The 26,523-nt window shown below is 41.5% G+C and overlaps 1 protein-coding gene across 3 annotated transcripts in view; it reads right to left on the reverse strand.

Annotated features, from left to right (window-relative positions):
- The window catches only part of LOC140467163 (signal peptide, CUB and EGF-like domain-containing protein 3), a 377,653-nt gene that overhangs the window by 10,590 nt on the left and 340,540 nt on the right, over positions 1 to 26,523 (reverse strand). For all 3 annotated transcript variants that reach the window (XM_072563295.1, XM_072563294.1, XM_072563296.1), the window contains 6 exons: positions 22,175 to 22,378; positions 18,962 to 19,123; positions 17,254 to 17,421; positions 12,960 to 13,121; positions 10,868 to 11,065; positions 181 to 333 (listed from right to left, as the gene is read on the reverse strand). In XM_072563295.1, the coding sequence (XP_072419396.1) occupies positions 181 to 333; positions 10,868 to 11,065; positions 12,960 to 13,121; positions 17,254 to 17,421; positions 18,962 to 19,123; positions 22,175 to 22,378 (1,047 nt within the window). The remainder of the gene's footprint in view (positions 1 to 180; positions 334 to 10,867; positions 11,066 to 12,959; positions 13,122 to 17,253; positions 17,422 to 18,961; positions 19,124 to 22,174; positions 22,379 to 26,523) is intronic.

The following is a 26,523-nucleotide window of genomic DNA, read 5'->3' on the forward strand; positions in this document are numbered from 1 at the left end:
ATCTTTTTATTTCCATCTGAGAAAGCAGACAGGACCTTTGCTGAGGGCCTCATCCAGAACACAAAACTTTCAACAATTAAGCATTCCCTCAACACTGCCCTGGAGCGTCAGCCGAGTCCTGGGTACAACATCACTCATGACAGCTTCTGATAAAAACAACACACCACAAAACTCACTCACCATCATAGGTGACGTAAGGTATTTGGAAACCTTTGGCACTGTTTGCTTCATTAGTTTTAAAGTTGACCCACAGTTTGCGGGACCTGGCAGTGAAGGCAATTGGCCGCTCGTAGGTCTGGCAAGTTTCATATGTTGTAATTGAAGTCGGCGAAGCTATGAAAGAAATTTCAATTTTGAGAAAATAGGCAATAAAAAAAATCTACTGAAAACTGTTTGGAATTTTCTAAACTGTCTCATCTAAAATGTAAAAAGGAAAAAGGCATGTTAAAAATCGACAATTCATTTTCATGATTTTATTTCCCCATTTTCTCCTTTCCTCTCCTGAAAGCCTTGGCTCAGGCAATAATTTTTGTAAATTGCAACAGCTCACACAGCATTCTTAAAAATCAAACACTTTTCAGGTTAGTGCATGCTATGATTACTGGCAAAATCCATGAAGATATAATGCATCACAACAAATACCCATTTTCTTCACACATGACTACGTTACACAAAAAAATCCTGTAATCCTAGATACAACAAAAATTACATCATCCTGGCTGAAGACTTTTAATTCCTCAGGACCTGCCATACTGCTTGCCAAGCTGTTCCAGTACAGTCCTCCAAATTCACACAAATATGGAAAATTGCTCAGTGTGTCCTGTCCAAAAAAGCAGGACTAATCCAAACAAACCACTGTCTGAGAAGTCTACTCTCAAACGAGTGGTACCTAATCAGAAATATCCTGTTCACTGTCTTTCAGTCTGGGTTCCACCTGGTCCAAATCTCAGTACAGCTTTGGTCCAAACATGGACAAAGGAGCTTTATTCCAGAGGTGAGCTGAGAGTGACTGCCTTTGACATCAGGAAAGTAAGAACTAGGAGCAGGTGTAGCTTGTCTGGCCTTCTGAGCTTGCTCTGCCATTCAATAGGATTATGGTTGATCTTTTCATGGACTCAGATCCACTTACCCGTGCTCTCACCGTATCCCTTAATTCCTTTATTATTCAAAAAAATCTACCTGATCTTTAAAAACATTTACTGAAGTAGTGTCAACTACTTCACTGGGCAAAGAATTCCATAGCTTAACAACTTTCTGGGTGAAGAAGTTCCTTCTCAATTCAGTCCTAAACCTCTTTGATCTTGAGGCTATGCTCTCTTGACCTAGCTTCACCTGCCAGTGGAAACATCCTCTCTACTTTTATCTATTTCCTTCATAATTTTATATGTTTCCTTCAGATCCCCCCTCAATTTTCTGAATTCCAATGAATATAATCCCAATCTACTCAATCTCTCCTCATAAATCAGACCCTTCAACTCTGGAATCGACCTAGTGAACCTCCTCTGCAGCCCCTCTAATGCCAGTACATCCTTTCTCAAGTAAGGAGACCAAAGCTGTACACAGTAATTCAGGTATGGCCTCACCAGCGCCTTGTACAGCTGCAACATAACCTCCCTGCTTTTAAACTCAATCCCTTTAACATTTGACAGAGTAGAGCATCAAGGAGCCCCAGCAAAACTGAAGTCACTGGAAACCAAGGGGAGCAGCACAAATGTCAGTACCTGTTCCCTAGGGAACTATCCTAGGGCCAACCATCCTCAGCTTCTTTGGTAACATCCGTCATTCCATCATAAGGTTAGAAGTAGGGGAAGTTTACAGAATCACAGATCATGGAAGTGGCATGGTGCAAAAGGAGGCCATTTGGCCCATCGTAACTGCACCAGGTCTTCAAGTGAGCATCGTTACCTATGCCCAGCTTCCTCTAATTTCCCCACACCCTTGTTCATTGTTTCTATTCAAATAATAATCCAATGTCCTTTTGAATGCCTCAATTGAAATTGTTTCCACCACACTTAAAGCCAGTGCATTGCATATCCTAAGTACTTGCTGTGTGAAAAACCTTTTCCCCCCGATCACATTGCTCCTTTTGCAAATCACTTTAAATCTGTGCCTTCTGGTTCTTGATCTTTTTTAAGAGCAGAAACAGTTTCTTCCCATAATCTTCCTCAGCTCTATCACACCTGTTCATGATTTTGAAAATGTTAGAGTCTATTCTAAAGATGCGACTGGAGAGCTTTAATGAGATTGGCTAAAGCTAGCGTGGCTTTATGAAAGGTAAATCGTTAGACCATAGGACCATAAGACATAGGAGCAGAAATTAGGCCATTTACCCACCGAGCCTGCTCTGCCTTTCAGTCATGGCTAATAGGTTTTTCAACCCCATTTTCCCACTCTCTCTCCATAACTTTTGATTCCCTTGGCAATCAATAACTTATCTATCTCTGTTTTAAATCTACTCAATGACCTGGCCTCCACAGCCTTCTGTGGCAATGCAGATTCAGCACTCTCTGGCTCATGAAGTTTCTCCTTATCTCCGTTCTAAAGGGTCTTCCCTTTACTCTTACTCTGTACTGTCGGGTCCTCATCTCACCTGCCAATGGAACATCTTTTCAACAGCCACTCTGTCCAGGCCATCCAGTATTCTGTGAGTTTCAATCAGATCCCCCTTATCCTTCTAAATTCCATCGAGAATAGTGCCAAAATCCCCAAACGTTCCTGATATGTTAAGCATTTCGTTCCTGGGATCATTCTCATGAACCTTCTCTGGACCCGCTCCAGGGCCATTACATCCTTCCTGAGATATGGGGCCCAAAACTGCTCACAATACCCTAACTGGGATTCTGGGTAATCCAAGATGGAGGGTGGAAAAAATTGTGGCTGTAAGAGCTGCTCCTTCTTTGAGGTATTTTAGGTTTTGGAGGTGATTTCCTTGAATTCCAGGAGCAGGAATTAGTGTTTTATTTGCTGCTGCATTGTTTTGGAACTTTGGAGAAAAAAAGGCAAAACAATGGCAGTTTTAAAAGGGAGAAAGACAGACAAAGACAGCGAGCACAAGGTGAGCAAGGGAGAGAGAGAAGAAACCTACATTGTTAACGGACACAGCAGTGAATCTGCACAGTTACTGCCTTTGGTGTTTAAATTCATGTATCTCTGGACATTGGAATGTGTCGAGGAAAAATTAATACACAGTGAAATTCACAACTGATCTTGGAAGAACCTGTGTGGGAGAGCTCACAGCACAGGAACAGATAAGTGCATAGTTTTTACCGTGTAACCTTGCTCTAAGTCTACAGTAGTGAGTAGAGTGGGTTCTTCCTTGATTATATGTTTTATTAAGATCTGTCTCTTGATTAAATTTTAAAAATATAAACAGAAAGTACTAAGTTAGCCTGGAGCACAGTTTTTTTTAAAAGAGCATAACGACGGTGCTATTTTTGGGTCTGTAGATGTGAAGGAACAAAGAGGGCATTTAGTAGAGTGATATGCTCTCCTTGTTGGATGTGGGAGTTTAGGGTAAGTTTACATGTTATTGAGGATTACGTCTGTAGGCAGTGTCTTTGGTTGTGAATCCTATCGGATCAAATGGATTGATTGGAACGACAGTTAGAAGCAATGAGGAATTTACAAGAGTAGGGGGTCTGATGGATCGCAGTTATAGGAAGGGAGAAAAGCTGCAGATACAGTCAGATAGATGGGTTAACTCCAGGTAAGGTAGGAGGGGTAGGCAGGTAGTCTTATTCCCATTTCAAACAAGTATGCTGTCTAGGAAAATGTACAGGTTTATGGACTCTCAAGGGAATGTAGCATGAACAGCCAAGTTTCTGGTATCGAGACAGGCTCTAATGTAATGAGGGGTATGTCGGGTTCCAAGTGATCAATTTGATAGGGCACTCTCTAGTCAGAGGCATTTCTGCAGCCAGCAGCAAAATATCCAAATGGTATGTTGCCTCCTTGGTGCCAGGATCAAGGATGTCTCTGAGAGGGTGCAGAATATTCTCAAAGGGGAGAAAGACCAGCAGGAGGTCATGGAACACATTGGAACCAACCACACAGGAAGAGAAAAGGATGATATTCTGAAGGGAGAATATAGAAAGTTAGGCAGGAATTTTTAAAAAAAGAGGTCTGGCAGGGCAGTACTATCTGGATTACTCCCAGTGCTACGAGCTAGTCAGGGGAGGAATAGGAGGATGGAGCAGATGAATGCGTGGCTGAGGAGTTGGTGCATGGGTGAAAGGTTCACATTTTTGGATCATTGGAATCTCATCTGGAGTAGAAGTGACCTGTATAAGCAGGATGGATTGCACCTGAATTAGAAGGGGACTAATATAGATTAGATTAGATTATTTACAGTGTGGAAACAGGCCCTTTGGCCCAACAAGTCCATACCGACTCTCCGAAGAACAACCCACCCAGACCCATTCCCTTACATTTATCCCTTCACCTAACATTATGAGCAACTTAGCATGGCCAATTCACCTAACCTGCACATTTTTGGACTGTGGGAGGAAACCAGACCACCCGGAGGAAACCCATGCAGACATGGGGAGAATGTGCAAACTCAACACAGACAGTTGCCTGAGGCGGGAATTGAACCCGGGTCTCTGGCGCTGTGAGGCAGCAGTGCTAACCACTGTGCGCCCACCTGGCAGGGAGATTTGCTAGAGCTGCTTGGGACGATTTAAACAAGTGCTGGATGGGACCCAGTGAAATAGTGAGGAAAGAGATCAATCTGAGACTGGTAGAGTTGGGAAAAGAAGCGAGTCAAACAGTCGGGGCAGGAAGGGACAAAGCAGAGAACAAGGTAGGATTGATAAAGTAAACTGCATTTACTTCAATGGAAGGGGCCTAACATGAAAGGTGAATGAACTCAGGGTATGGTTAGGAACATGGCACTGGAATATTACAGAAGCATGGCTCAGGGATGGACAAGACTGGCAGCTTAATGTTCCAGGATACAAATGCTATGGGAAGGACAGAAAGGGGGGCAAGAGAGGAGGGGGAATGGCATTTTTGATAAGGGATAACATTACTGCTGTACTTGGGGAGGATATTCCTGAGAACACATCCAGTGGAACTGAGAAATAAGAAAGGGATTATCACCTAATTGAGATTGTATTATAGACCCCCCTATATTGAGAAACAAACCTGTAAGGGGATCTCAGTTATCTGTAAGAATCATAGGGTGGTTATGGTAGATTTTAACTTTCCAAACATAGACTGGGACTGCCATAGTGTTAAGGATTTAGATGGAGAAGAACATTTTCTGATTCAGTATGTGGATGTGCCTACTGCAGAAGGTGCAAAACTTGACCTACTCTTCAGGAATAAGGCAGGGCAGGTGACTGAGGTAGCACTTTGGGGCCAGCGACCATAATTCTATTAGTTTTAAAATAGTGATAAAAAAAGATAGACCGGATCTAAAATTTGAAGTTCTAAGTCAGAGAAAGGCTAATTTTGACAGTATTGGGCAAAAACTTGCAAAAGTTGATTGGTGGCTGATGTTCGCAGGTAAAGGGATGGCTGGAAAATGGGAAGCCTTCAGAAATGAGGTAACGAGAGTCCAGAGACAGTATACTCCTGTTAGGGTGAAACAAAAGGCTGGTAGGTATAGGAATGCTGGATGACTAAGATAAAGAAGGAAGCATATGTCAGGAATAGACAGGAGAGATCGAGAGAATCCTTCGAAGAGTATAAGGGTAGTAAGAGTATACTTAAGAAGGAAATCAGGAGGGCAAAAAGGGGACATGAGATAACCTTGGCAAATAGGGTTAAGGAGAATCCAAAGAATTTTTATAAATACATTAAGGGCAAGAGGATAACTAGGGATAGAATAGGGCCCCTCAAAGATCAGCAAGACAGCCTATATGTGGAGATGCAGGAGACATTAAACGAGTATTTTGCATAGCGTTTACTGTGGAGCAGGACATGGAAGATATAGACTGTGATGGAGTAGATGGTGATATCTTGATAAAATGTCCATATTACAGAGGAGGTAATGCTGGACGTCTTGAAATGCCTAAAAGTGGATAAATCCCCAGGACCTGATCAGGTGTAACCCTAACACTCTGTGGGAAGCTAGTGAAGTGATTGCTGGGCCCCTTGCTGAGATATTTGTATCATCGATAGTCACAGGTGAGGTGCCAGAAGACTGGAGGTTGGCTAACGTGGTACCACTATTTAAGAAAGGTGGTAAGGAAAAGCCTGGGAACACCGACTGGTGAGCCTGACATCGTTAGAGGGAATCCTGAGGGACAGGATTTACACATACTTGGAAAGGCAAGGATGGATTACGGATAGGCAGCATGGCTTTGTGCATGGGAGATCATGTCTCATGAACTTGATTGAGTTTTTTGAAGAAGTAACAAAGAGGATTGATGAGGGCAGAGCGGTAGGCGTGATCAATATAGACTTCAGTAAGGCGTTCGACAAGGTTCCCCATGGGAGACTGGTTAGCAAGGTTAGAGCTCATGGAATAAGGGAAGAACTAGCCATTTGGATACAGAACTGGCTCAAAGATAGAAGACAGCGAGTGGTGGTGGAGGGTTGCTTTTCAGACTGGAGGCCAGTGGAGTGCCACAAGGATCAATGTTAGGTTTACTACTTTTCATCATTTACAAAAATGATTTGGATGTGAGCATTGGAGTTATAGTTCGTAAGTTTGCAGATGACACCAAAATTGGAGGTGTAGAGGTCTTGAAGAAGGTTACCTCAGATTACAACAGGATCTTGATCAGATGGGCCAATGGGCTGAGGAGTGGCAGATGGAGTTTAATTTAGATAAATGTGAGGTGTTGCATTTTGGAAAAGCAAATCAGTGCAGGAATTATACACTTAATGGTAAGGTTCTAGGGAGTGTTCCTGATCAAAGAGACCCTTCCTTTCTTGGTCAGAGTATTGAGTATAGGAGTTGGGAGGTCATGTTCCTGCTGTACGGGACATTGGTTAGGCCATCTTCGGATAATTGCATGCAATTCTGGTCTCCTTCCTCTCGGAAGGATGTTGTGAAACTTGATACGGTTCGAAAAGATTTACAAAGAAGTTGCCAGGGTTGTAGGACTGAGCTACAGAGATAGGCTGGGGCTGTTTTCCCTGGAGCATTGGAGGTTGAGGGGTGACCTAATAGAGGTTTATAAAATCATGAGGGGCATGGATAAGATAAATAGACAAAGTCTTTACCCTGGCGTGGAAGAGTGCAGAACTAGAGGGCATAGGTTTAGGTGAGGGGGAAAGATATAAAAGAGACCTAAGGGGCAACTTTTTCACACAGAGGGTGGTGTGTGTATGAAATGAACTGCCAGAGGAAGTGGTGGAGGCTGGTACAATTGTAGCATTTAAAAGGCACCTGGATGAGTATGTGAGTAGGAAGGGTTTAGTGGGATATGGACCAAGTGCTGGCAAATGGGACTGGATTAGGTTAGGAAATTTGGTCGGCATGGATGAGTTGGACTGAAGGGTCTGTTTCTGTGCTGTACTTCCCTATGATTCTAAGTTGTCTAACCAGAGCCTTCTAAGGCCTCAGAAGTACATCTCTGCTTTTACATTCTAGTCCTTTCGAGGTGAATGACAGCATTGTATTTGCCTTCCTAATTACTGATTCAATCTAAGTTTACCTTAAGAGAATCCTTGACCAGGACTCCCAAGTCTCTTTGCATTTCAATCTTTTGAACTTTCTCCCCATTTAGAAAATAGTCCATGCATCTATTCTTCCTACCAAAATGCATTACCTCATACTTTCTCATGTTGTATTTCATCAGGCACTTGTTTGCCCACTCTTCTGACCTGTCTAAATTGTTCTGCAGCCTCCCTGCTTCCTTAGTACCATCTGCACCTCCACCTATCTTTGTATGATCTTCAAATTTAGCAGGAATGTCCTCGATTCCTTCATCCAGATTATTAACATATAAAGTGAAAAGTTGTGGTTCCAACACTTACCCTTGTGGAACACCACTAGTCACTGGCTTCCATCCTGAGAAGGACCCTTTTATCCCCACTTTGTGCCTTCTGCTAAACAGCCAATCGTATATCCATGCTAGCACCCTGCCTCCAACACCCTGGGCCCTTATGTTACTTAGCAGCCTACTGTGTGCACCTTGTCAAAGGCCTTCTGGAATCCAGATGGATGACATCCATTGGCTCTCCTTGGTCTAATCTCCTCATTATCTCCTCAAAGAATTCTAACAGATTTGTCAAGCATGACCTCCCTTGATGAAACCATGCTGACTTTGTCCTGTTTTACCATGTACTTCCAAGTATTCAGAAATCTCACCTTTCACAATGGATTCCAAACTCTTACCAATGATACAGGCAGGCTAATTGGTCTATAATTTCCCATCCTTTGCCTTAGTCTAAACAATGGTTACATTGGTGATTTTCCAGTCCTCTGGGACCCTCCCTGACTCCAGTGATACCTGACAGGTCACTACTAAAGCCTTGTGTAACAAATCTATTGGAGCTTTTTGAGAATGTAACCAGTAGGATAGATGTGGTAGAACCAGTGCATGTAATGTATTTGGGTTGTCAGAGTGCTGTCAAATGAAGTTGGGGGCAAAATTAAAGCACATGTGGTTGGGAGTAATATATTAGCATAGCTTGAAAATTGGTTGACAAGCAAGAAACAGAGGGTCGGAGTAAAGACATCTTTTCTGATTGGCAGGCAGCTACTACAATAATCAGTGCTTCGGCTGCAGTGAATGATTATTATAAATGACCTGGATGAGGGGACCAAATGCAACATTCCCAAGTTTGCTGATGACAAAAAGCTAGATGGAGGAGTGAGTTGTGGGGAGGAAGCAAGAAGATTTCAAGGTTATTTGGACAAGTTGAATAAGTGGGCAAACTCAAGAGATGCAGTACAATGTGGCTAAATATGAAGTTATTCACTTTAATCTTAAAAAAAACAGAATAGTGAAATATTGAGAAATGTGGATGTACAAAGGGATCTCTAGTGTCCTTACACACCAGTCAATTAAAATAGACAGGCAGGTACAGCAAGCAATTAGGATTGCAATATTTGCCTTCATTGCCAGAGCTCAGAAATAGGGATATCATACTGCAGTTATAGAGAGCTTTGGTGAAACCATAGCTTAAGTATTGCATGCAGTTTTGGTCTCCCTGTGCAGGAAAGGATATACTTGCTATAGAGATAGGGCAGTGGAGGGTTCATATTTTGATACTAGGAATAGCAGGATTGCCCTATGAAGGAAGATTGGTTCAACTGGACCTGTTTACACCAGAATTTAGAAGAATGAGAGGGCATTTGATAGAAATGTATACATTTCTGACAGGGCTGGACAGTCTATATACAAGGAGGATATTTTCCCTGATTGGGGAGTCTTGCTGAGGTCACAGTCTCAGGATATGGGATAGCCTGTTTAGGAGTGAGATGAGAAAAACTTTCTTGACAGGTAGTGAACCTGTGGAATTCTCCACCACAGAAGCCTGTTGAAGACAAGTCACTGAATGTATTCAAGATAGAGAGAAATACATTTTTAGATATTAAAGTATCAAGGCATATGGGGAGAAAGCCAGGAATATGGGTTTGGGATAGAGGATCAGCCATGATCATATTGAATGGTACAGCAGGCTCAAAAAGCTGAATGGCCTACTTAGTTTTCTTTCTTCCAAGGACAACAGTCCCAACTTCTTCAATCTATCCTCATATCTGAAATTTCTCATCCCTGGAAACATTCTTGTAAGTTGCTTTTGCACTCTCTCCAGTATGTTCACATCCTTACATATGATTGCAGTATTCTGCACCAGTCACAACTCTTCAGACACTGAAGCTTTCTATGTACAACAAATTCTGGATAACACTCAAGCGTGGGCTGATAAATGGCAAGCAACATTTATGCCACACAACGCCAGGCAATGACCATTTCCAACAAGAGAGAATCTAACCATTGCTCCTTTATATTCCATGACATTACCATCACTGAATCCCCCACTATCAACATCCTGAGTTCACCATTGACCAGAAGCTTAACTAGACCGGCCAGATAAATACTGTGACTACAAGAGCAGGTTGGAGCTGGAAATTATGATGTGAATAATTCACCCCTTGATTCTAGAAAGTTTGTGCACCAGCTGTAAGGCAAAGTCAGGTTGTGCTCAAATAGCCCCCACTTGCCTGGATGAGTGCAGCTTCAACAATACTCAGAAAGCTCAAAACCACTAGAAAGAAGCAATCCCTTGACTGGCTTCTCATCAACTTTAACATTCACTCCCTCCTTCACTGATGCAATGTGGTATTAATGTGTATCAGCTATAAAATGCTTTACAGCAACTCATTAAGACTCCTTTAACGAAATCTTGCAAACCATGATCTTTACTCCACATTCTCTTTCTCTCCCTGGTATCCTCTAAGATCTCCCTCACCGATCCATGTCTGGTTCTCTCTCTCTCTCTTCCCCCCCCCAACCATGTGTCCTGAAGATATCCGCTGCTTTGAGCTCGGTTCCAATTTCTGTCTCTCTCTGGTGGTTGTTTGACCCAGTTACATCGAAGGAACGGCCATGTAGTTCTAAGTCAGGATGGGAATCTGCAGATGGTGGTGTACCCATTCCTTCACTGTCTCTGGGTCAAAATCATGAAACTCCCTGTGTAACAGCACGATGGATATACTTACAACACATGGACTGCAGCGGCTCAAGAAGGCAGTTCACCACCACCTTCTCAAGGACAATTAGGAATAGGCAACCACATCCTGTGAAAGAATAAATAAAAGAAAAGAGAGAGGGGGGGCATTTGGAAGGGTTCAGAGGACTAGAGTAAAAACTCCTCTTTCAATTGCGGTTTGAAGGAAACAGTGGATGAGAGTTGTGTTTGGCAGTAAGGGAGGTATCCAGAATAAAGCAATTGAGAAACTTACAGTTTTTCCTCATGACCAAAACATCTCCACAATCATCCTCAATGGGTAAGAAGATTTCAGGAACGACTATCAGGATTTTCCGTTTTGGAGGAGGGTTAATGTTCCAAGTGCACTCCACATTCGCTGGGTAATCCCCAGGGTAGTTTGGGGATTCAATGTATCCTGTGTATTCCCCAAGTTCCCCGCCACATTGACGATCTGCAGGAAGGAGACACATAACAAGTATAATTGGGCTGAAGATAGATTAGGCTCTCAGAGCATGCATATCAACAGAACTTTTGTTCACCTACCCAATGAAAATCGCAAACTCCTTGATTCAGCTTTTCTTAGCATTTCACATTTCACACTGATACTGAAACAAATACTAAATAACAACAAAATTCAATTTTTGTTTCCTCTTTTTTTTATCACCAATCTCTTTGTGATCAGTTACCATAAATCTATCTGATAGACACTTATTAGCATGGGATGCTAAAAGAAATTATAGTTCAGATTAACTAACTCAACCCAGACCATAAATCATACTAGAATTGATTTTCATCCCTCTAACTTGGGAGTGCTTCGACAAATTTACACATAGCATTTACAGAAGGTCAGCTAACTCAGCAATAGATTTAAAGATCAGGCATGATGCCAAGATCAGGTGGCACGGTGGCACAGTGGTTAGCACTGCTGCCTCACAGTGCCAGAGACCTGGGTTTAATTCCCACCTAAGGCGACTGACTGTGTGGAATTTGCACATTCTCCCCGTGTCTGCGTGGGTTTCCTCCCACAGTCCAAAAATGTGCAGGTGTTAGGTGAAGGGATAAATGTAGGGGAATGGGTCTGGGTGGGTTGCGGGTCAGTGTGGACTCGTTGGGCTGAAGGGCCTGTTTCCACACTGTAAGTAATCCAATGTGTCATTTTATGTGTGTGAGAGACTTGGCTACTCACTATCTTAAGTAGTCGAGCCACTGAAAGGGCATTTATTTCATGTATTTATTCATTCAATTTACATGTCAGACCAATCTGTTACGTTTCCCCACCCCTAACTGCACAGAGGACAGGTAAGAATAAAACACATTGCTTTGGGTCTGGAATCACATATTGGCCAAACCAGGTAAAGATGGCAGTTACCTTTCTTAAAATGTATTAGTGAACCAACAATCAACAGCGGTGTCAAGATCATTATTAATCTCGTAATTCCAGATTTTCATCGAATTCGAATTCCTCCACCTGCACTGACAGGATTTGAACCTGAGACTCTGGATTAACTGACTAACAATAATACCACTAGGTCATTGTGTCCTCATGGTTTATTATGTAACAATAGCTCTAATTAACTTGAATAAAATTAAAATAATATTTATTACTCTCAAATTTTGATTTATAGTATATTCTAGGTCTTAGCCAATTTCAAAATTACTTTGAAAACCTATTGCGTCTTTTTCTTACACCTATGTCCCACAGTTTAGAGACAGAAGCAACTTATTGTTTTTTATTGGCTTAAAACCAATATTAGGCTCAATTTTCCAACTAATTAAAAAGCCACCATTTTAACATTGACTTGGACTGCTTGCACACCGTGGGGTTTCGATGATTCTATGATAATAGATTCACTCAAATATCTATACCCTGTATTCATTAAAGGGAGTGAATGAACTGAGCAAACTCAGATCCAAAATATTTTCAATACATTTTAATTCCAACTCAGAAAGACTAATCTTGCATGAGTCATCAGCACTTCAGTAGTTCTAGTTTTAAGATTTGATAATGAATATATTTTGCATAGATTTCAATACATTAAAATATTACTGTATTAAAGTACAATCACTGTATTAAAGTGAAAGAGATATTCAAATTAGAAGACACAGTGAAGGTTTTCTGAGGTCATAGCTTGCTTTATAACTCTTACCTGATTGCTAAAGGAGGTGCAAGCTCAATTAGTCCTGATTATAATGATTAGCACCCCATCCATCACCTTAAGCATTCCCACTTCCTTCAGCCCACTTGCACTGTGGTGGTATTGTATACCATCTACAAGACATATTACAGTAACCTGCCAAATTGCTATCAGATGGGCTTTTTCTCCTGTACTTCTCAAAATACTTACTTTTGCATTGCGTGACTGTAGTTGAGCCATCAAAGTCTGTAGTGGTGTTGCCAGGACAAGCGATGCAGTAATTCTGTCGAAACTCTGGTTGGTAGGTTCCTAAGGCACATCGTATGCACCGGTGAACTGTTGTGTTATAATAATGGCCTGGGGAGCACTGAACTGTGAGAGTTTGAAACAATGTCAGAATTAAAATGCGACTGAGAATGACATATTCATTACTATGAACTGAAGAAGCACAATGAAGTTCCTCTTCGATAAAAAAAATTCCTTTTGTTTCTGTCAGAAGGCATTGAATGTATAAGAATGCAAACTTTTTCATTCAAACCACATCTCACATTTGTTTATCAGGATTATTTGCCTTTATCAAATGATTTGTTTTAACAGTTCCCACAAATACAAATGTTATTTAAAAAAATACAAGTGTTTGACTCATTTTAAGCAATGTGGTGGAAAAATCCAAATTGTACCATTTTAGCTTCTTGCCATAGGTTTTATTAAGAATACTCAATGCTACATCAAGAATATTCAATTACGAAAGGTACAAGTACAATAGTCACTCATGGGCGGCACGGTGGCACAGTAGTTAGCACTCCTGCCTCACAGCGCCAGAGACCTGGGTTCAATTCCTGCCTCAGGCAACTGTCTGTGTGGAGTTTGCACATTCTCCCCGTGTCTGTGTGGGTTTCCTCCGGGAGCTCTGGTTTCCTACCACAGTCCAAAAACATGCAGGTCAGGTGAATTGGCCATGCTAAATTGTCTGTAGTATTAGCTGAAGGGGTAAATGTAGGGAAAGGGGTCTGGGTGGGTTGCTCTTCGGAGGGTCGATGTGGACTTGGGCTGAAGGACCTGTTTCCACACTGTAGGGAATCTAATCTATTACGTGATGTAGTATTTTAAAGTAAATTGGTGTTGTCTTTGGAAAGATTTACTTTTCTCAATCAAAGTATATTTCTGGAGTAAAGGCATTGGTCAATCTGCAACAACCACATTATCTGTAGTTAAACTCTTGTATTCATCTTTTTCACCTCAATTACTCACTTATTGAACCTGTACTCCATGAACATGAGAGGTTTCCAAATATTATCTAAGCTCCTATGAATAAAGCAAGTACAGCATGATTATAAATTGTACAAGCCATCCAGAAGCTAAGAAAAACTTGTCAGTGATTTTAGAAAAGAACACAAAACTATAGTTTGGTTGAACTGTACAATTAAATGGTTATCTAAAAACTATATGTTGTCTATATATAAAGGACTATTGATGGCAGAATGAGCTTCTGAACCTACAGGATCCTGTGTGATGGAATATGAGAGTGGGTGAGCGAGAGAAAATATCTGAGGAAGAGTGCAAATGAGTGGATGAAGGACACAGTGTGCACACAAGTGGGAGAGAAAACAAATGTGCAAACGAGAGGGAGGAGATGGGAATTTGTGTACAAGTGGGAGAGGCAATATGTGTACTTGCGAGTGGCACAGGTGTGTGTGAGATATTGTGTTATGAGATATTGTGTAAGAGGTTATCTTTATTAATTCACTCACCAGCCCGCTATATTCATTAATATCAGGTTCCTGTTCATTCATTTATAACCCTTTGCTAACCCGTTATTTAATATAACGTGGTTTCATTCATTCATTCGGTTCTGTACTGTATTTTACTATCCAAATTTAAAACGACCCTTTAAAATCCATTACTGTATTTTCACACCTTATCAGCCCTTTCTACAAGCAGTGTTTACCTCTGAATAAGTGTAGCATACAGTACAATACCATTCCCATCAAGTCTCCATAAAACATTATAATATTAATCAGCCCTTACCAACCACCTTCTGAACCCGAATAGATTCTCCAGTTAGTAAGTAACTGTTAAATACCTTTTAACTGGGCCATTATCCCTTTAAGAAATGAACTGACAAAACAGCACTTCCATTAAATTGCACGAATGAATGAAACTCATAATTGCAAATAGTAAATAAATCTCTCAACCCAGCTGCAGTAATAAGTTTAATATCCTTTTTTTATTAAGTACAGGTACAATTTATAACTTATTTAGAGCATATAGGCCTAGTAGTTTTACTAACATTTACTAACTTAAAGACAAAGTTAAAAATCATACCACAGTAGGTGATAGTCCAACAGGTTTATTTGAAAAGCGCTAGCTATTTCATCAGGTGGTTCTTCACCACGTGAGGACTATCACCTAGTGTTGTATGATTTTTAATTTTGTCCAGCCCAGTCCAACACCAGCACCTCCAAATCATAACTTAAAGACAAAAGAACTAATACCTCTTAATTATACAAGCAGACCAGACAGACACTCTTAATCCCATCAGAAGTAGTAGCCAGCATTTAGCACGTTTTAACCCATCTCCTGTCTCCTGGGGCAGAAGTGCTTCAAACCTTTGTATACTATAGATAAAACAATGGTAACACCATAGTAATGGCATTTTAAAAATATAAGAACTGTGTGTAAAGGGGCTCTTGTAAGAACTGTATTTTGGGATTCTATTGCCTCCTCGAATAAAAGAGGTTATTTTTGCCACTCACCAATTTCGGTCGTTACTTGAACATGATCCCACATGGGAGAGGGAAAGTATGTGTGAATCCTGACACTGAGAGTCTGGTGGCCACACATTTAACCTTGTCCTCCTCCACCTTCCTCCCAGAAACATAACCATGAAGCAGGCTGATAGACGATAAAAATCCAGGCTGAAAGCCAACTCTTTTCCAATTCTCACTTTTGTATGAATTCCACTAGGGCTAGCTCAGAGTGTATGCCCCCTGAGGTGAACACAGGGATGGTTAAACCCAACTCTTTTGCATGGCCCCAGTTGCCAATCCTTTCTTTGGCAATCAAGACTTGAGGCCTATTCTGTACCTCTATAGCACTGCTTCTTAATTAAAAAGGCAATGTTTTATTACTTAGCTCTGCTCCCTGTGTTTTTTAATGACCATTTTTACTGACTCATGAATTTAAATTTTTCTGTAGGAACTCTTTTCTTTCTGAATTCATATTTACTGTTGTGGTAAATCTTATCGCACTGAAATTTGTCCACTGTCCTCCTGAGTGAAAGCAAAACTGAAATCCTTTTTACTGATGCTGTGGCACTTTTCTTGGGCTAAAGGGAGTAAAATATATAACTGTATAACTGAAAATATATAAAACTGAAATATATATATATGTAAAAAAAAATGGACTTTTTTTTCTAGGCAGTAAGTGCTGAGAATTTAGGAGATGATCAAACAACCTCGGCAGGTTACTGCATGGCACACTGTATTGTTATATGTCGATGATGGAGGGACTGAACACAAAGAGTGCAGGTTCATAGCTTCTTGAAAGTGGAGTTGCAGGTAGATAGGATAGTAAATATTTGGTATGCTTTCCTTTCTTGGTCAGAGCATTGAACGCAGGAGTTGAGAGGTCATGTTAGGGCTGTACAAGACATCGGTTAAGCCACTTTTGGAATATTGCGTGCAATTCTGGTCTCCTTCCTATTGGAAGGATGTTCTGAAACATGAAAGGTTCAGAAAAGATTTACAAGGACGTTGCCAGGGTTGGAGGATTTGAGCTGCAGGGAGAGGTTGAATAGGCTGGGGCTATTTTCCATGGAGCTTGGGAAGCTGAGGTAAACCTTATAGAGGTTTAGAAAATCATGAGGGGCATGGATAGGATAAATAGACAAAGTCTTTTCCCTGGGGTTGGAGAGTCCAGAACTAGAGGGCATAGGTTTAGGATGAGAGGGGAAAGATATAAAAGAGACCTAAGGGGCAACTTTTTCACACAGAGGGTGGTGCATGTATGGAATGAGCTGCTAGAGGCTGGTACAATTGTAACATTTAAAAGGCATCTAGATGGGTATATGAACAGGAAGGATTTGGAGGGATATGGGCTGGGTGCTGGCAGGAGGGACTAGATGGGTTGGGATATCTGGTCGGTATGGACGAGTTGGCCGAAGGGTTGTTTCCGTGCTGTACATTTCTGTGACTCTATAATGTATGGGGTGTCAATTAGTTTAATCAATTAAATGCAGGCCTTGCAGAATTTGTAGGTGAAAGTGAGGCCTGCAGATATTGGAGATTAGAGTCGAGATTGTGGTGCTGGAAAAGCACAGCAGGTCAGGCAGCATCCAAGAAGCAGGAGAATTGACATTTCGGGCAAAAGACCTTCATCAGGAATAAGGCCATTTGTACCCTAGTATTAGAGGTTATTCTAAACTTTCTATGCATATTGTTATTGATTTTTCTTTTAATATAAACTTAAATAAACTTCTTGTTCAATAGTTTTTCTTTCTTACCTTTAGTATCACAGTCCTGAAAGGACAAAGCTCCTTCGTGTTTTGTCATCAACTCTCCTCCGCATTGGAAACACAGTGTCCGGCCTGGCTCAGGCTGGTATGTACCTCGACTGCATAACTGGCATGGCTGAAACCCATCTGATGAATAATGGCCTGGACTGCATTGACCTGCATTAGTATTAACAACAGGACATTTAATAGAGCTGACCAATCATTACTTAAAATAAACAACATTAATCAACACTTTGGACCAAAGACAATATTTATAAACTAAATTCTGAAATGAAGCAATGAAATGGGTCACGTGTTACTCTGATCTGGATTTGATTTCAGCTTTGGGAATTGGAACGCTAATTTTTGCTGTGGTAGTGGTTAAGAATAGTAATTACAAATGTATTTTAAAAAAATCACAATCTCAAAAGACATAATCTGAAGCCATTAGTTATACTCACCTGAGATTTGAGTAATTTACTGCTTGGCACTGTGATAGATCTACATTTAGGCTGGCTTGGTTCAGTCTTCATTGGTCTGAATTTTGACCAGCCCTTTGGGAATGGTCTGGGAGATGGGAAGGCAGGTAGCATGGTACAGGAAAGCAATAGGTAGTGTGGCCAATGTTTATTCTTCCAACGGCAGGAAAGCTGATTGGTATCTGACCCCTGCAGCTCTAACGAGCCACTTTCTTGCCAATTAAGAGCCTCTTTCCACCTTAGTATCAATTTACCAGAGGGTGGTGTTGCGACCACAGCTGGTGATATTGAGACCACCAGATAAACCCTCAGGATATCTAATCAGTCTCAGGGTTCAGGGCCCTCCCATTTTGGTATTCTTTGGTCTATGGAGCATTCTCCTCCAGTGACATTGGCCAGTACCATAGTGTCAGCACAGCTTGATGTCCCCAACAGCCCTGCTTCATGCCATTCCTCTATTGGGGCAACCTTGGCATTCACTGCTACACCCGACAGTGAGGGCACATGAGAATCAATACCATTCACCACCCTCATCCTCCAGTTGCAGTCCCAGCAGTGGTCACGACTCCCAGAGGTGCTGCTGAGGCTGCTGGGCTGGCAGCTCCTTCCATTAGGCCAGCTGTTCTTGGGGCCAAACTGCCACCTTTAGTAGGATGGCAGCCCAGGTGGTGCAGCCATTTTATTGGCTACATGCAGGAAAACACATTCCCAGGTCGTGCCAGCTGCCAAGTGGAACTGCCTTTGCTTTCAGTCCCAGTGGCAGAACTTAAAGCTGTTTCCGTAGAATTCCAGATATTAACCAAATCAAAGAAAGTGTTGTTGAGGTGTCCTGACTACCATTGTTCTTGTTCATACTTCAGCTGACATTGTGCTCAATCCTACTGTGCACAACAATAAAATACCCATTAACTATTCCATATGGATATAAATTACAGTGGTCATCATTGGTAGTGTGCAGAATCACACAGACTAGGGCAACATAAGCATTTGATTGGTGAAATACTCCTTACAGAAGAAAAAAATTAAAGAAAGCAATTAAGTTTTAAATTTTTTGGGCTCCATGTATGACCTGGAAGAATGTGGTATTCTCACTAAGTATAAATCATTATTGGATGAATTAATGATTTTGTTTTCTGCGGAATACCCAGTAATACTTATACAATCATATTCACTGGCACTTACACAAACATCCATCCACAAGCACACACAGCCTGACTGCTAAAACACAACTCATTTACCTGTACACACTGTAATGTTACGTGCTCCAGTTGGGCCATGCCCATCAGTTCCAGGGCATAAGTCACAGGATAACTGTCCATCTTTCTCCTGGTAAGTGCCGGGAGGACATGGAACACATTTCTCCTGCTGTCCATGGTAGAACGATCCTGATGAGCAGCTAACTGAGAAATGAAAGTGCTGGTGAGGGGAATCGCATAAAGCACAGTTCATCAAAATACCTTTCTGTTTCTATTACGGCCAGGAGTATTTTAAAGCAATGCTTTCTCATTAAAATATTTTGAAAATCATCTCTGTCACCAACTAAAATCTAATCCCTTTATGTCTTTTCATAGGCCAACATATTCCAAAGAAAGGTAAAGACAAACTGTGTGCTCATAATTTCAATAGTGAAACATACACTTTTTTTTGTATGGCTGAGTTTTGATTTTGAGTTCTATTTTATAAAATATATCAAAACTAGTTCAACAAAGTGGGATGGATAGTTTCAAATTTTGATCATTCTATTTTAAAAATGTATAACTAGATTATCCTGCCATCTTCAGCCCATCACGACCAACTGAAGATCAAATGTGTAGTATGCTCCCTGTCCACGATTGGTTCCCTCTAAAAGGATGCTGTGGCTGTCAGTTGTGTGTGTGCCTCTCTCTTTTCTCTTTCAATGTTCCTTTTCCTCACAGAAAGCAACTCATTGACTGCTCATTCATTTTGTATTTCTTAAGTCTTTTTTATCTTTCTACGTTAAGTACAAACTGGGTACTTTAAGCCCTTTATATTTACATTTTAATGACTTTAAAAAGACTGAACCCATCGAGTTTCTCCATTTGTTACTTTACAACTGTCTTATTTGCCAATTGCATTTATTCCTATTCTCATCTTCTGAAAGGACTAAGTCATTGAGTATATTTGAAACAGAAATCAATAGATTGGAATAATTATATTGAGATAGAAGATGACCTATGATCTGGTTTAATGGAGGAGCAGTGTCAAGGGGCTGAATGGCCAACTGTTGCTCCTATTTCCTATCTGCTGGGTTGCAGCACCGAGAACAACAGTGATGCCCAGATTCCTGCTCAGTCAGCAATCATTTAGTTGCCTAGCTATATAGAAATCTTAACAAGTTAGTAGACCACAGAGGATGGAACTCAATTTTGTCTTCATCCTAAACCCATATTAGTCCACTTCCAACCAGCTGTCACCAGAAATCCATCAGCAATAGGTATTTGGTTGGATTCCTTCACTTCACAGCCCAAAGTGCTTCCGATTTTGATCATTGTTCGGGTAACAGCAATTAATGGGAGCAAACAGGTTCCAAACGTGAGACCTTTCTAGCCTCAGCTGCTGAAAAATGCTGTTGTGTCCTTTTCAGGAAACACATGTCCATTTTCTTATGCTTAGTGTTTTGTCACTAAGCCCATATTGACCTACCCTCTGATTAGTAATGAAGTATTTACTTTTCATATCAAATTTTAAAAAGAAAGTCTTAATACAGGTTTTATCTTCCAGTGTAGTGGTTCATACATTAGAATAAACTCCACAGAATTACACATAATACAGCATGGAAGGAGTCTCCAGCTAGTACCAGGATCACATTGTACATTAACAATATGGAGAAAGGAATTGAGGGCTTCTTTGCTAAAATTGCAGATGACGCAAAGATAGGGGAGGCTGCAGAAGGACTTGGTGAGGCTAGGAGAGTGGGCAAAGAAGTGTCAGATGGAATACAACATGGAAAATTGTGAGGTTATATACTTTGCTGAGAATAATAGAGATATAGGCTATTTTCTGAACATGGAAAGGCTTCAGAAATCTGAAGCACAAAGGGACTTGGGAGTCCTTGTTCAGGATTCTCCTAAGGTTAACATACAGGTTCAGTTGGCAGTTAGGAAGGAAAATGCAAAGTTAGCATTCATTTCAAGAGGGCTAGAATACAAGAGCATGAATATACTGCTGAGGCTGTAGAAGGATCTGGTCAGACTGCTTTTGGAGTACTGTGAGCAGTTTTGGGCCCTGTATCTAATGAAGGAAGTGCTGGTGTTGGAGGGTGCTGAGAAGAGGTTTACAGGAATGATCTCAGGGTTGAAGGGCTTGTTATATGGGGAGCTGGTAAGGACTTTGTGTCTGCACTCATTGAAGTTTAGAAGAATGAGGGTGATGCCATTGAATCTTACAGAATACTGAGAAGCCTGGATAGAATGGACATGGCAAAGAGGTTTCCACGAATGAGCGAGACTAGGATCTGAGGGTGTAGCCTCAGAGTGAAGAGGCAACCCTTTAGAACTGAGGTGAGGAGGAATTTATTCAGCCAGAGGTGGATAATCTGTGGAACTCATTGCCACAGAGGGCTGTGAAGGCCAAGTTATTGAATAGTTAAGATAGAGATAGATAAGTCCTTAATTAGTAAGGCGATCAAGAATTATGGGATGGAAGGCAGGTGAATGGGGTTGAGAAACATGATCAGCCATGATCAAATGGTGGAGCACACTCAACAGACTGAATGGTCTTATGGATCTTATCAGCTATTTTGAGGATACTAATCCAGGGTAGGACCCTATATTTTACGAAACTATATGAAGAATCAGAAATGGTTATACAATCAAAGTAAGGACTGAGGGGCAGAGATATAAAAGGTTCACTGTGAAACAGCGGATCTTCAGTTGGCTGAAGACCAAGGTTCTTGGATTAACCAGGCAAAAGTGAGGACTGCAGATGCTGGAAACCAGAGTTTAGATTAGAGTGGTGCTGGAAAAGCACAGCAGGTCAGGCAGCATCCGAGGAGCAGGAAAATCGACATTTCGGGCAAAAGTCCTTCATCAGGAAGAACATGGGCTTTTGCCCGAAACGTCGATTTTCCTGCTCCTCGGATGCTGCCAGACCTGCTGTGCTTTTCAAGCACCACTCTAATCTATTGGTTTAACCAGGTTGTCAAGTTGTAAGTCTGAAGGGTCAATGTTGAACAAATTGATTAAGTATCACAAAGTATCACCTGAACGTCACAAATAAAACAATCATCTGTCTTGTGCTTTGTATAGTTGGTTTATTGTCACTTTTGTTGTGTTTAGCTGTTTGCACACTTCTGTGAGTACAGTTTGATAAAGCCATGCAGCTAATTTTAATTCAGAAACCACAAATAAATTCACTTGCGTGTTTTCTTCATTTGTATAGCCAACCAACATCAGTGATTTGTTATCCTGTCACTCATACCACACACTTACCACATTTCCCGTCCACCCACTCCTGTCCAATGTTGCAGGCTTCCACTTTCTCAGGAGCTTTTGCCAATTTCTTTGCCACTTCGTACTCAGTCCCAGAGAAGCGAATGTGGAAACGCTGCTGGTTGATTGATTTTTTCAAAGTTTTAATTGCAGATTTCAGTTTCTTCTCCATCTTCTGCCTCAGACAGTTAATATTGCAGTTGCCTGCAAAGAATGGGTTTCATTTTGTCAAAAGTGAGTTCGTGTGAATGAGCAGGGGAAAGAGCCAGAGTGAAATAGCTGAGGCAATCTCAATTTAGTGCCCAGTGGACCGAGTGCCTCCTTCAATCAAAAGAGATTACAAAGTGGTTTATGTGCTAAGAGTGCCATCTGCTACAGAGTAGGTTGCTCCTTAAAGACTTCATTGAGGCATGGCTTTTTTCTGCAAGCAACTATTCTACACATGCCATGGGAGTCCTTATAAAGAATGTTTCATTCTATCTCACTAACTTGTTTGATAACCAAAAGTACATCTGTAATTTTGAGCAAGGGAATCATTAGTACTACATTCATTAATTATTTACTCTCTGGAACAGTATTCTCTTCAGATTGTAGAAAATATTTATCTGCAAGCACAGTTACACCAATGATTGATAATTTGTGAGTGATATTTAAGGCCTACTCAGGTTTCCGTATAATTTAATGTTTTGTACAAGGAATTATTATATATTGTCATAAAATGAATATACTTGCAGCATTGTCTACATTTATTCTATTTTTAAAAATGCTTTCAATTACATAAAGTGTGGAATTTTTCCTGTTCCTTTGTTTTTACTTGAATCTATTTCTGACAGCACAGGTGGTCTGACTGAGTGCGTATGTGTACTAAACATGAGCATGCATCTGTATCAATAAACAAAAGCCCAAAAATTAACCAATATCTAATAAGCCTCCTTAATTGAGATATCTTTTAAACAAACCTTTTCTTATGACCAGATTGGTGAATAAATTAGTGACCATTTTAAGCAACTTGTAGTATTACTAAATACAACTGAGCAATAAGCAGCTCATTTGAAATGATGGAGATGTGATACAGTTCCAACAGCAATACTCTATTCTCGCTTGCATAATAAAATGATTTTCAACTTTATCTGGGACAAGAGTTTGATTTAGGTGGTAATTTATAAGGATCAATTGTAAGCAACCAACCTTTATGCCCCAAGTTCTGGAGTTCCTTCTCTAAACAACTCTGGCTCTCTTTTCTCCTTAAAAACATGTCCTTTAAATTCTACTTTTTGACCAAGCTTATGAACATTTTCCCTAACCTGTCTTTATATGATACAGTGTTGAATTTTGCATAATGACATTCCAGCATGGCTTTTTGGAATGTTTTATTAAGTCAAAGATCTTTTAAAATTCAATCATGGGATGAGGGCATCACTGGCTAGGCCAGCATTTATTGCCCATCCCTAATTTCCCAGAGGGCAGTTAAGAGTCAACCACATTGCTGTGGGCCTGGAGTCACATGTAGTCTAGACCAGGTAAAGGTGGCAGTTTCCTTCCATTCATGAACCAGACAGATTTTCCCAACACTTGACACCAAACTGATGGTCATCATTAAACTCTTAATTCTAGACGTTTTTCGTTGAATGCAAATTCCACCATCTATTGTGGTGGATCCCGGGAAGGTTACCCATGTCTTTGGATTAATAACTCTATGATATTATCAGTAAAAGATGCTATTAGTTGTTGATAGAATGTGAGCATAAATTTGGAATAAGATGCCTTTTCCATAAGACACCACAGACTTAATTTAGTACATACCTGATCAACCAGGAGGGGACAGAATGGTGTGGGGCATCCAGAAGTGAGGATGTCTCTTTGACACCATCAATTGCTCCCCGGCCTGGGCTGAGTGACAGCCTTATCTCGCAGCAGAGGTTGCATTGAGGGTAGGGTTCTATGCTGGTAAGGGTGCGGTGATTAGGATGCCTGAGAATGCCAGTGTTGGCAGCTGGCAGAGTGGGCATAACATCAGAGGCTTTGGGGCAGAGGATTCAGAGGTAGCCATGTTGGGCTAGAGATGGCCCATTTGCACAGGTTTGGGTGGTGTTTGCTTAGGCTTGGGTGGTGTTTGCACAGGCAAATCCAGCTACAAAGGCATATCCCTATTGGATATGTCAAGCCTGTAACCTGGATGTAGCTGCTGGACTTTGAGACTTGGGGTTAGGTGCCTGACCATTTTCTAGCTTTTATTAATGGTCTAGAGACTGATTTGGCCAGAAATTGGACATTTTAGATTTTAATACAAAGAGAGTTCCATTATAGAGGTGGTAATTCTGCCCCTATTTCCCTGATTGGTTGAACCAGTGTTGGACTGGGCTGGAGAAAGTTAAAAACCACTCAGCACCAGGTTATAGTCCAACAGGTTTATTTGGAAGCATGAGCTTTTGAAGTGCTGCTTCTTCATCAGGTGAACTTTGATTTCTCTCCACAGATGCTGCCAGACCTGCTGAGCTTTTCCAGCAATTTGTTTTTGTTTCTGATTTACAGCATCTGCAGTTACCTCAGTTTATCTTCAACTTCACATTGTGCTTAACGAAGTTCCAAACACAGTGTTAGAAATTGGAGGTAAAATAGAAAAAGCTGGTCAAACAGCATTTGTGGAGAGCGTAACCCATCGATATTTTGTGTTCACTGTTTCTTTCCATTAGGAAAATGTACAAGTCTGAAAGATCATCAATCCTTATTGGAACAATGGTGCCAATATGGAAACAGGTCATCTGGCCCAACAAGTCCACAGTGACCCTCCAAACAGTAACCCACCCAGACCCATTACCCCACATTTACCCATGACTAATGCACCTAACACTATGGGCAATTTAGCATGGCCAATTCACGTGACCTGCACATCTTTGGACTATGGGAGGAAACCGGAGCACCCAGAGGAAACCCACACAGATACGGGGAGAATGTGCAAACTCTACACAGACAGTGGAATTGAACCCAGGTCCCTGGCGTTGTGGGGCAGCAGTGCTAACCACTGAGCCACCATGACACCCCTTTTAGATAAGAGAAATGTGGGTCAGGAATCTGAATAGGGAATGAATGGGAACTGCCAGAGTTTCTGGTTTCCCGGAGTAATCAGGGCAGATAGTGGGGTAAAGAGTCCATTCTACAAAAGGAAGGAATTCTAAGTAAAAAGATTGCATTCTGAGTAACAAGGCCTTAACAGCACTTGGATTTATGATGATGGAGAGGAAGCCTGGGAAGGCTGTTTCCCAGATCTCTCACTCTTATCTGGAGGTGATGCTCTGAGACCAAACAGACTGTGGTGAGATTCGGTTAGAAGGACAAGAGCAAAGAGACTAGTCTTGCAAGTGGCGCCTAATGTCAGCAACATGGAGGGCTTGCTTATTCAATGTGGAGACAGGGCATCAAGGAGACAAGGACCTTGGGAAGGTGGGAAAGGTGAGAAGTGTAATATATTGTCAGGCCCCAAGTCCAAAACTCTGCCTATGTCAACATTCATTTACACAGCACTTCTCAGATGAACACAGCGTACAGCTCCACTCATTCTCTCCTCGCACCTCCTCACATCCCCATCTGAACAGTCAACACTCACTCACCCTCATCTTATTGTCCTTTTGCACTCATGCCTTCGTCACCCTGCACAAACGTCAACTTCACCAAATAAGCCATTGCAAACACTAGCACCTCAGTGAAAGTGAAGACTGCAGAAGCTGGAGATCTGAAGTCTAGATTAGAGTGGTGCTGGAAACGCACAGCAGGTCAGGCAGCATCCCAGGAGCAGGAAAATCGACGTTTCGGGCAAAAACCCTTCATCAGGAATGCCCTTCCTTCCTGATGAAGGGCTTTTGCCCGAAACGTTGATTTTACTGCTCCTCTGATGCTGCCTGACATCCTGTGTTTTACTAGCACGACTCTAATCTAGACCCCAAACACTAGCACCTCTCTACTCTCTCTCTTTGTAGAAGAGAGCACATAGCTTTGGGCAAAGGCAGAAGCCTGGATGGAATGTGGTTGGAAATTAAGGAGGGAGTTGATGTGGGAGACACTGAGAGGGGGAGGGCAATGTGTCCTGCTACTGACAGACCATTTGATGATTTCTGGCAGCACATTTCATTGGGAAGGTGGTCTTATTCCAGAAAGTGTCAGCAGTGATCGGCTGTGACAGCCTGAGCCTCCTGAGGCAAAAGGTGCTCAGACAGAGCTCATCCTCTGCCCTTTAGTACAGTGGTGGGATCTCACCTCCCTCTAGCTGAATCTCTGTATCCCCTCTGCACTGTGGAGGGACACATACTGAGGGACAAACAGATGGTGCTGTTGCTCCTACTGTTGCTGTGCAG

The sequence above is a fragment of the Chiloscyllium punctatum genome, chromosome 45 (assembly GCF_047496795.1).
Source record: "Chiloscyllium punctatum isolate Juve2018m chromosome 45, sChiPun1.3, whole genome shotgun sequence".
NCBI lineage: Eukaryota > Metazoa > Chordata > Chondrichthyes > Orectolobiformes > Hemiscylliidae > Chiloscyllium > Chiloscyllium punctatum.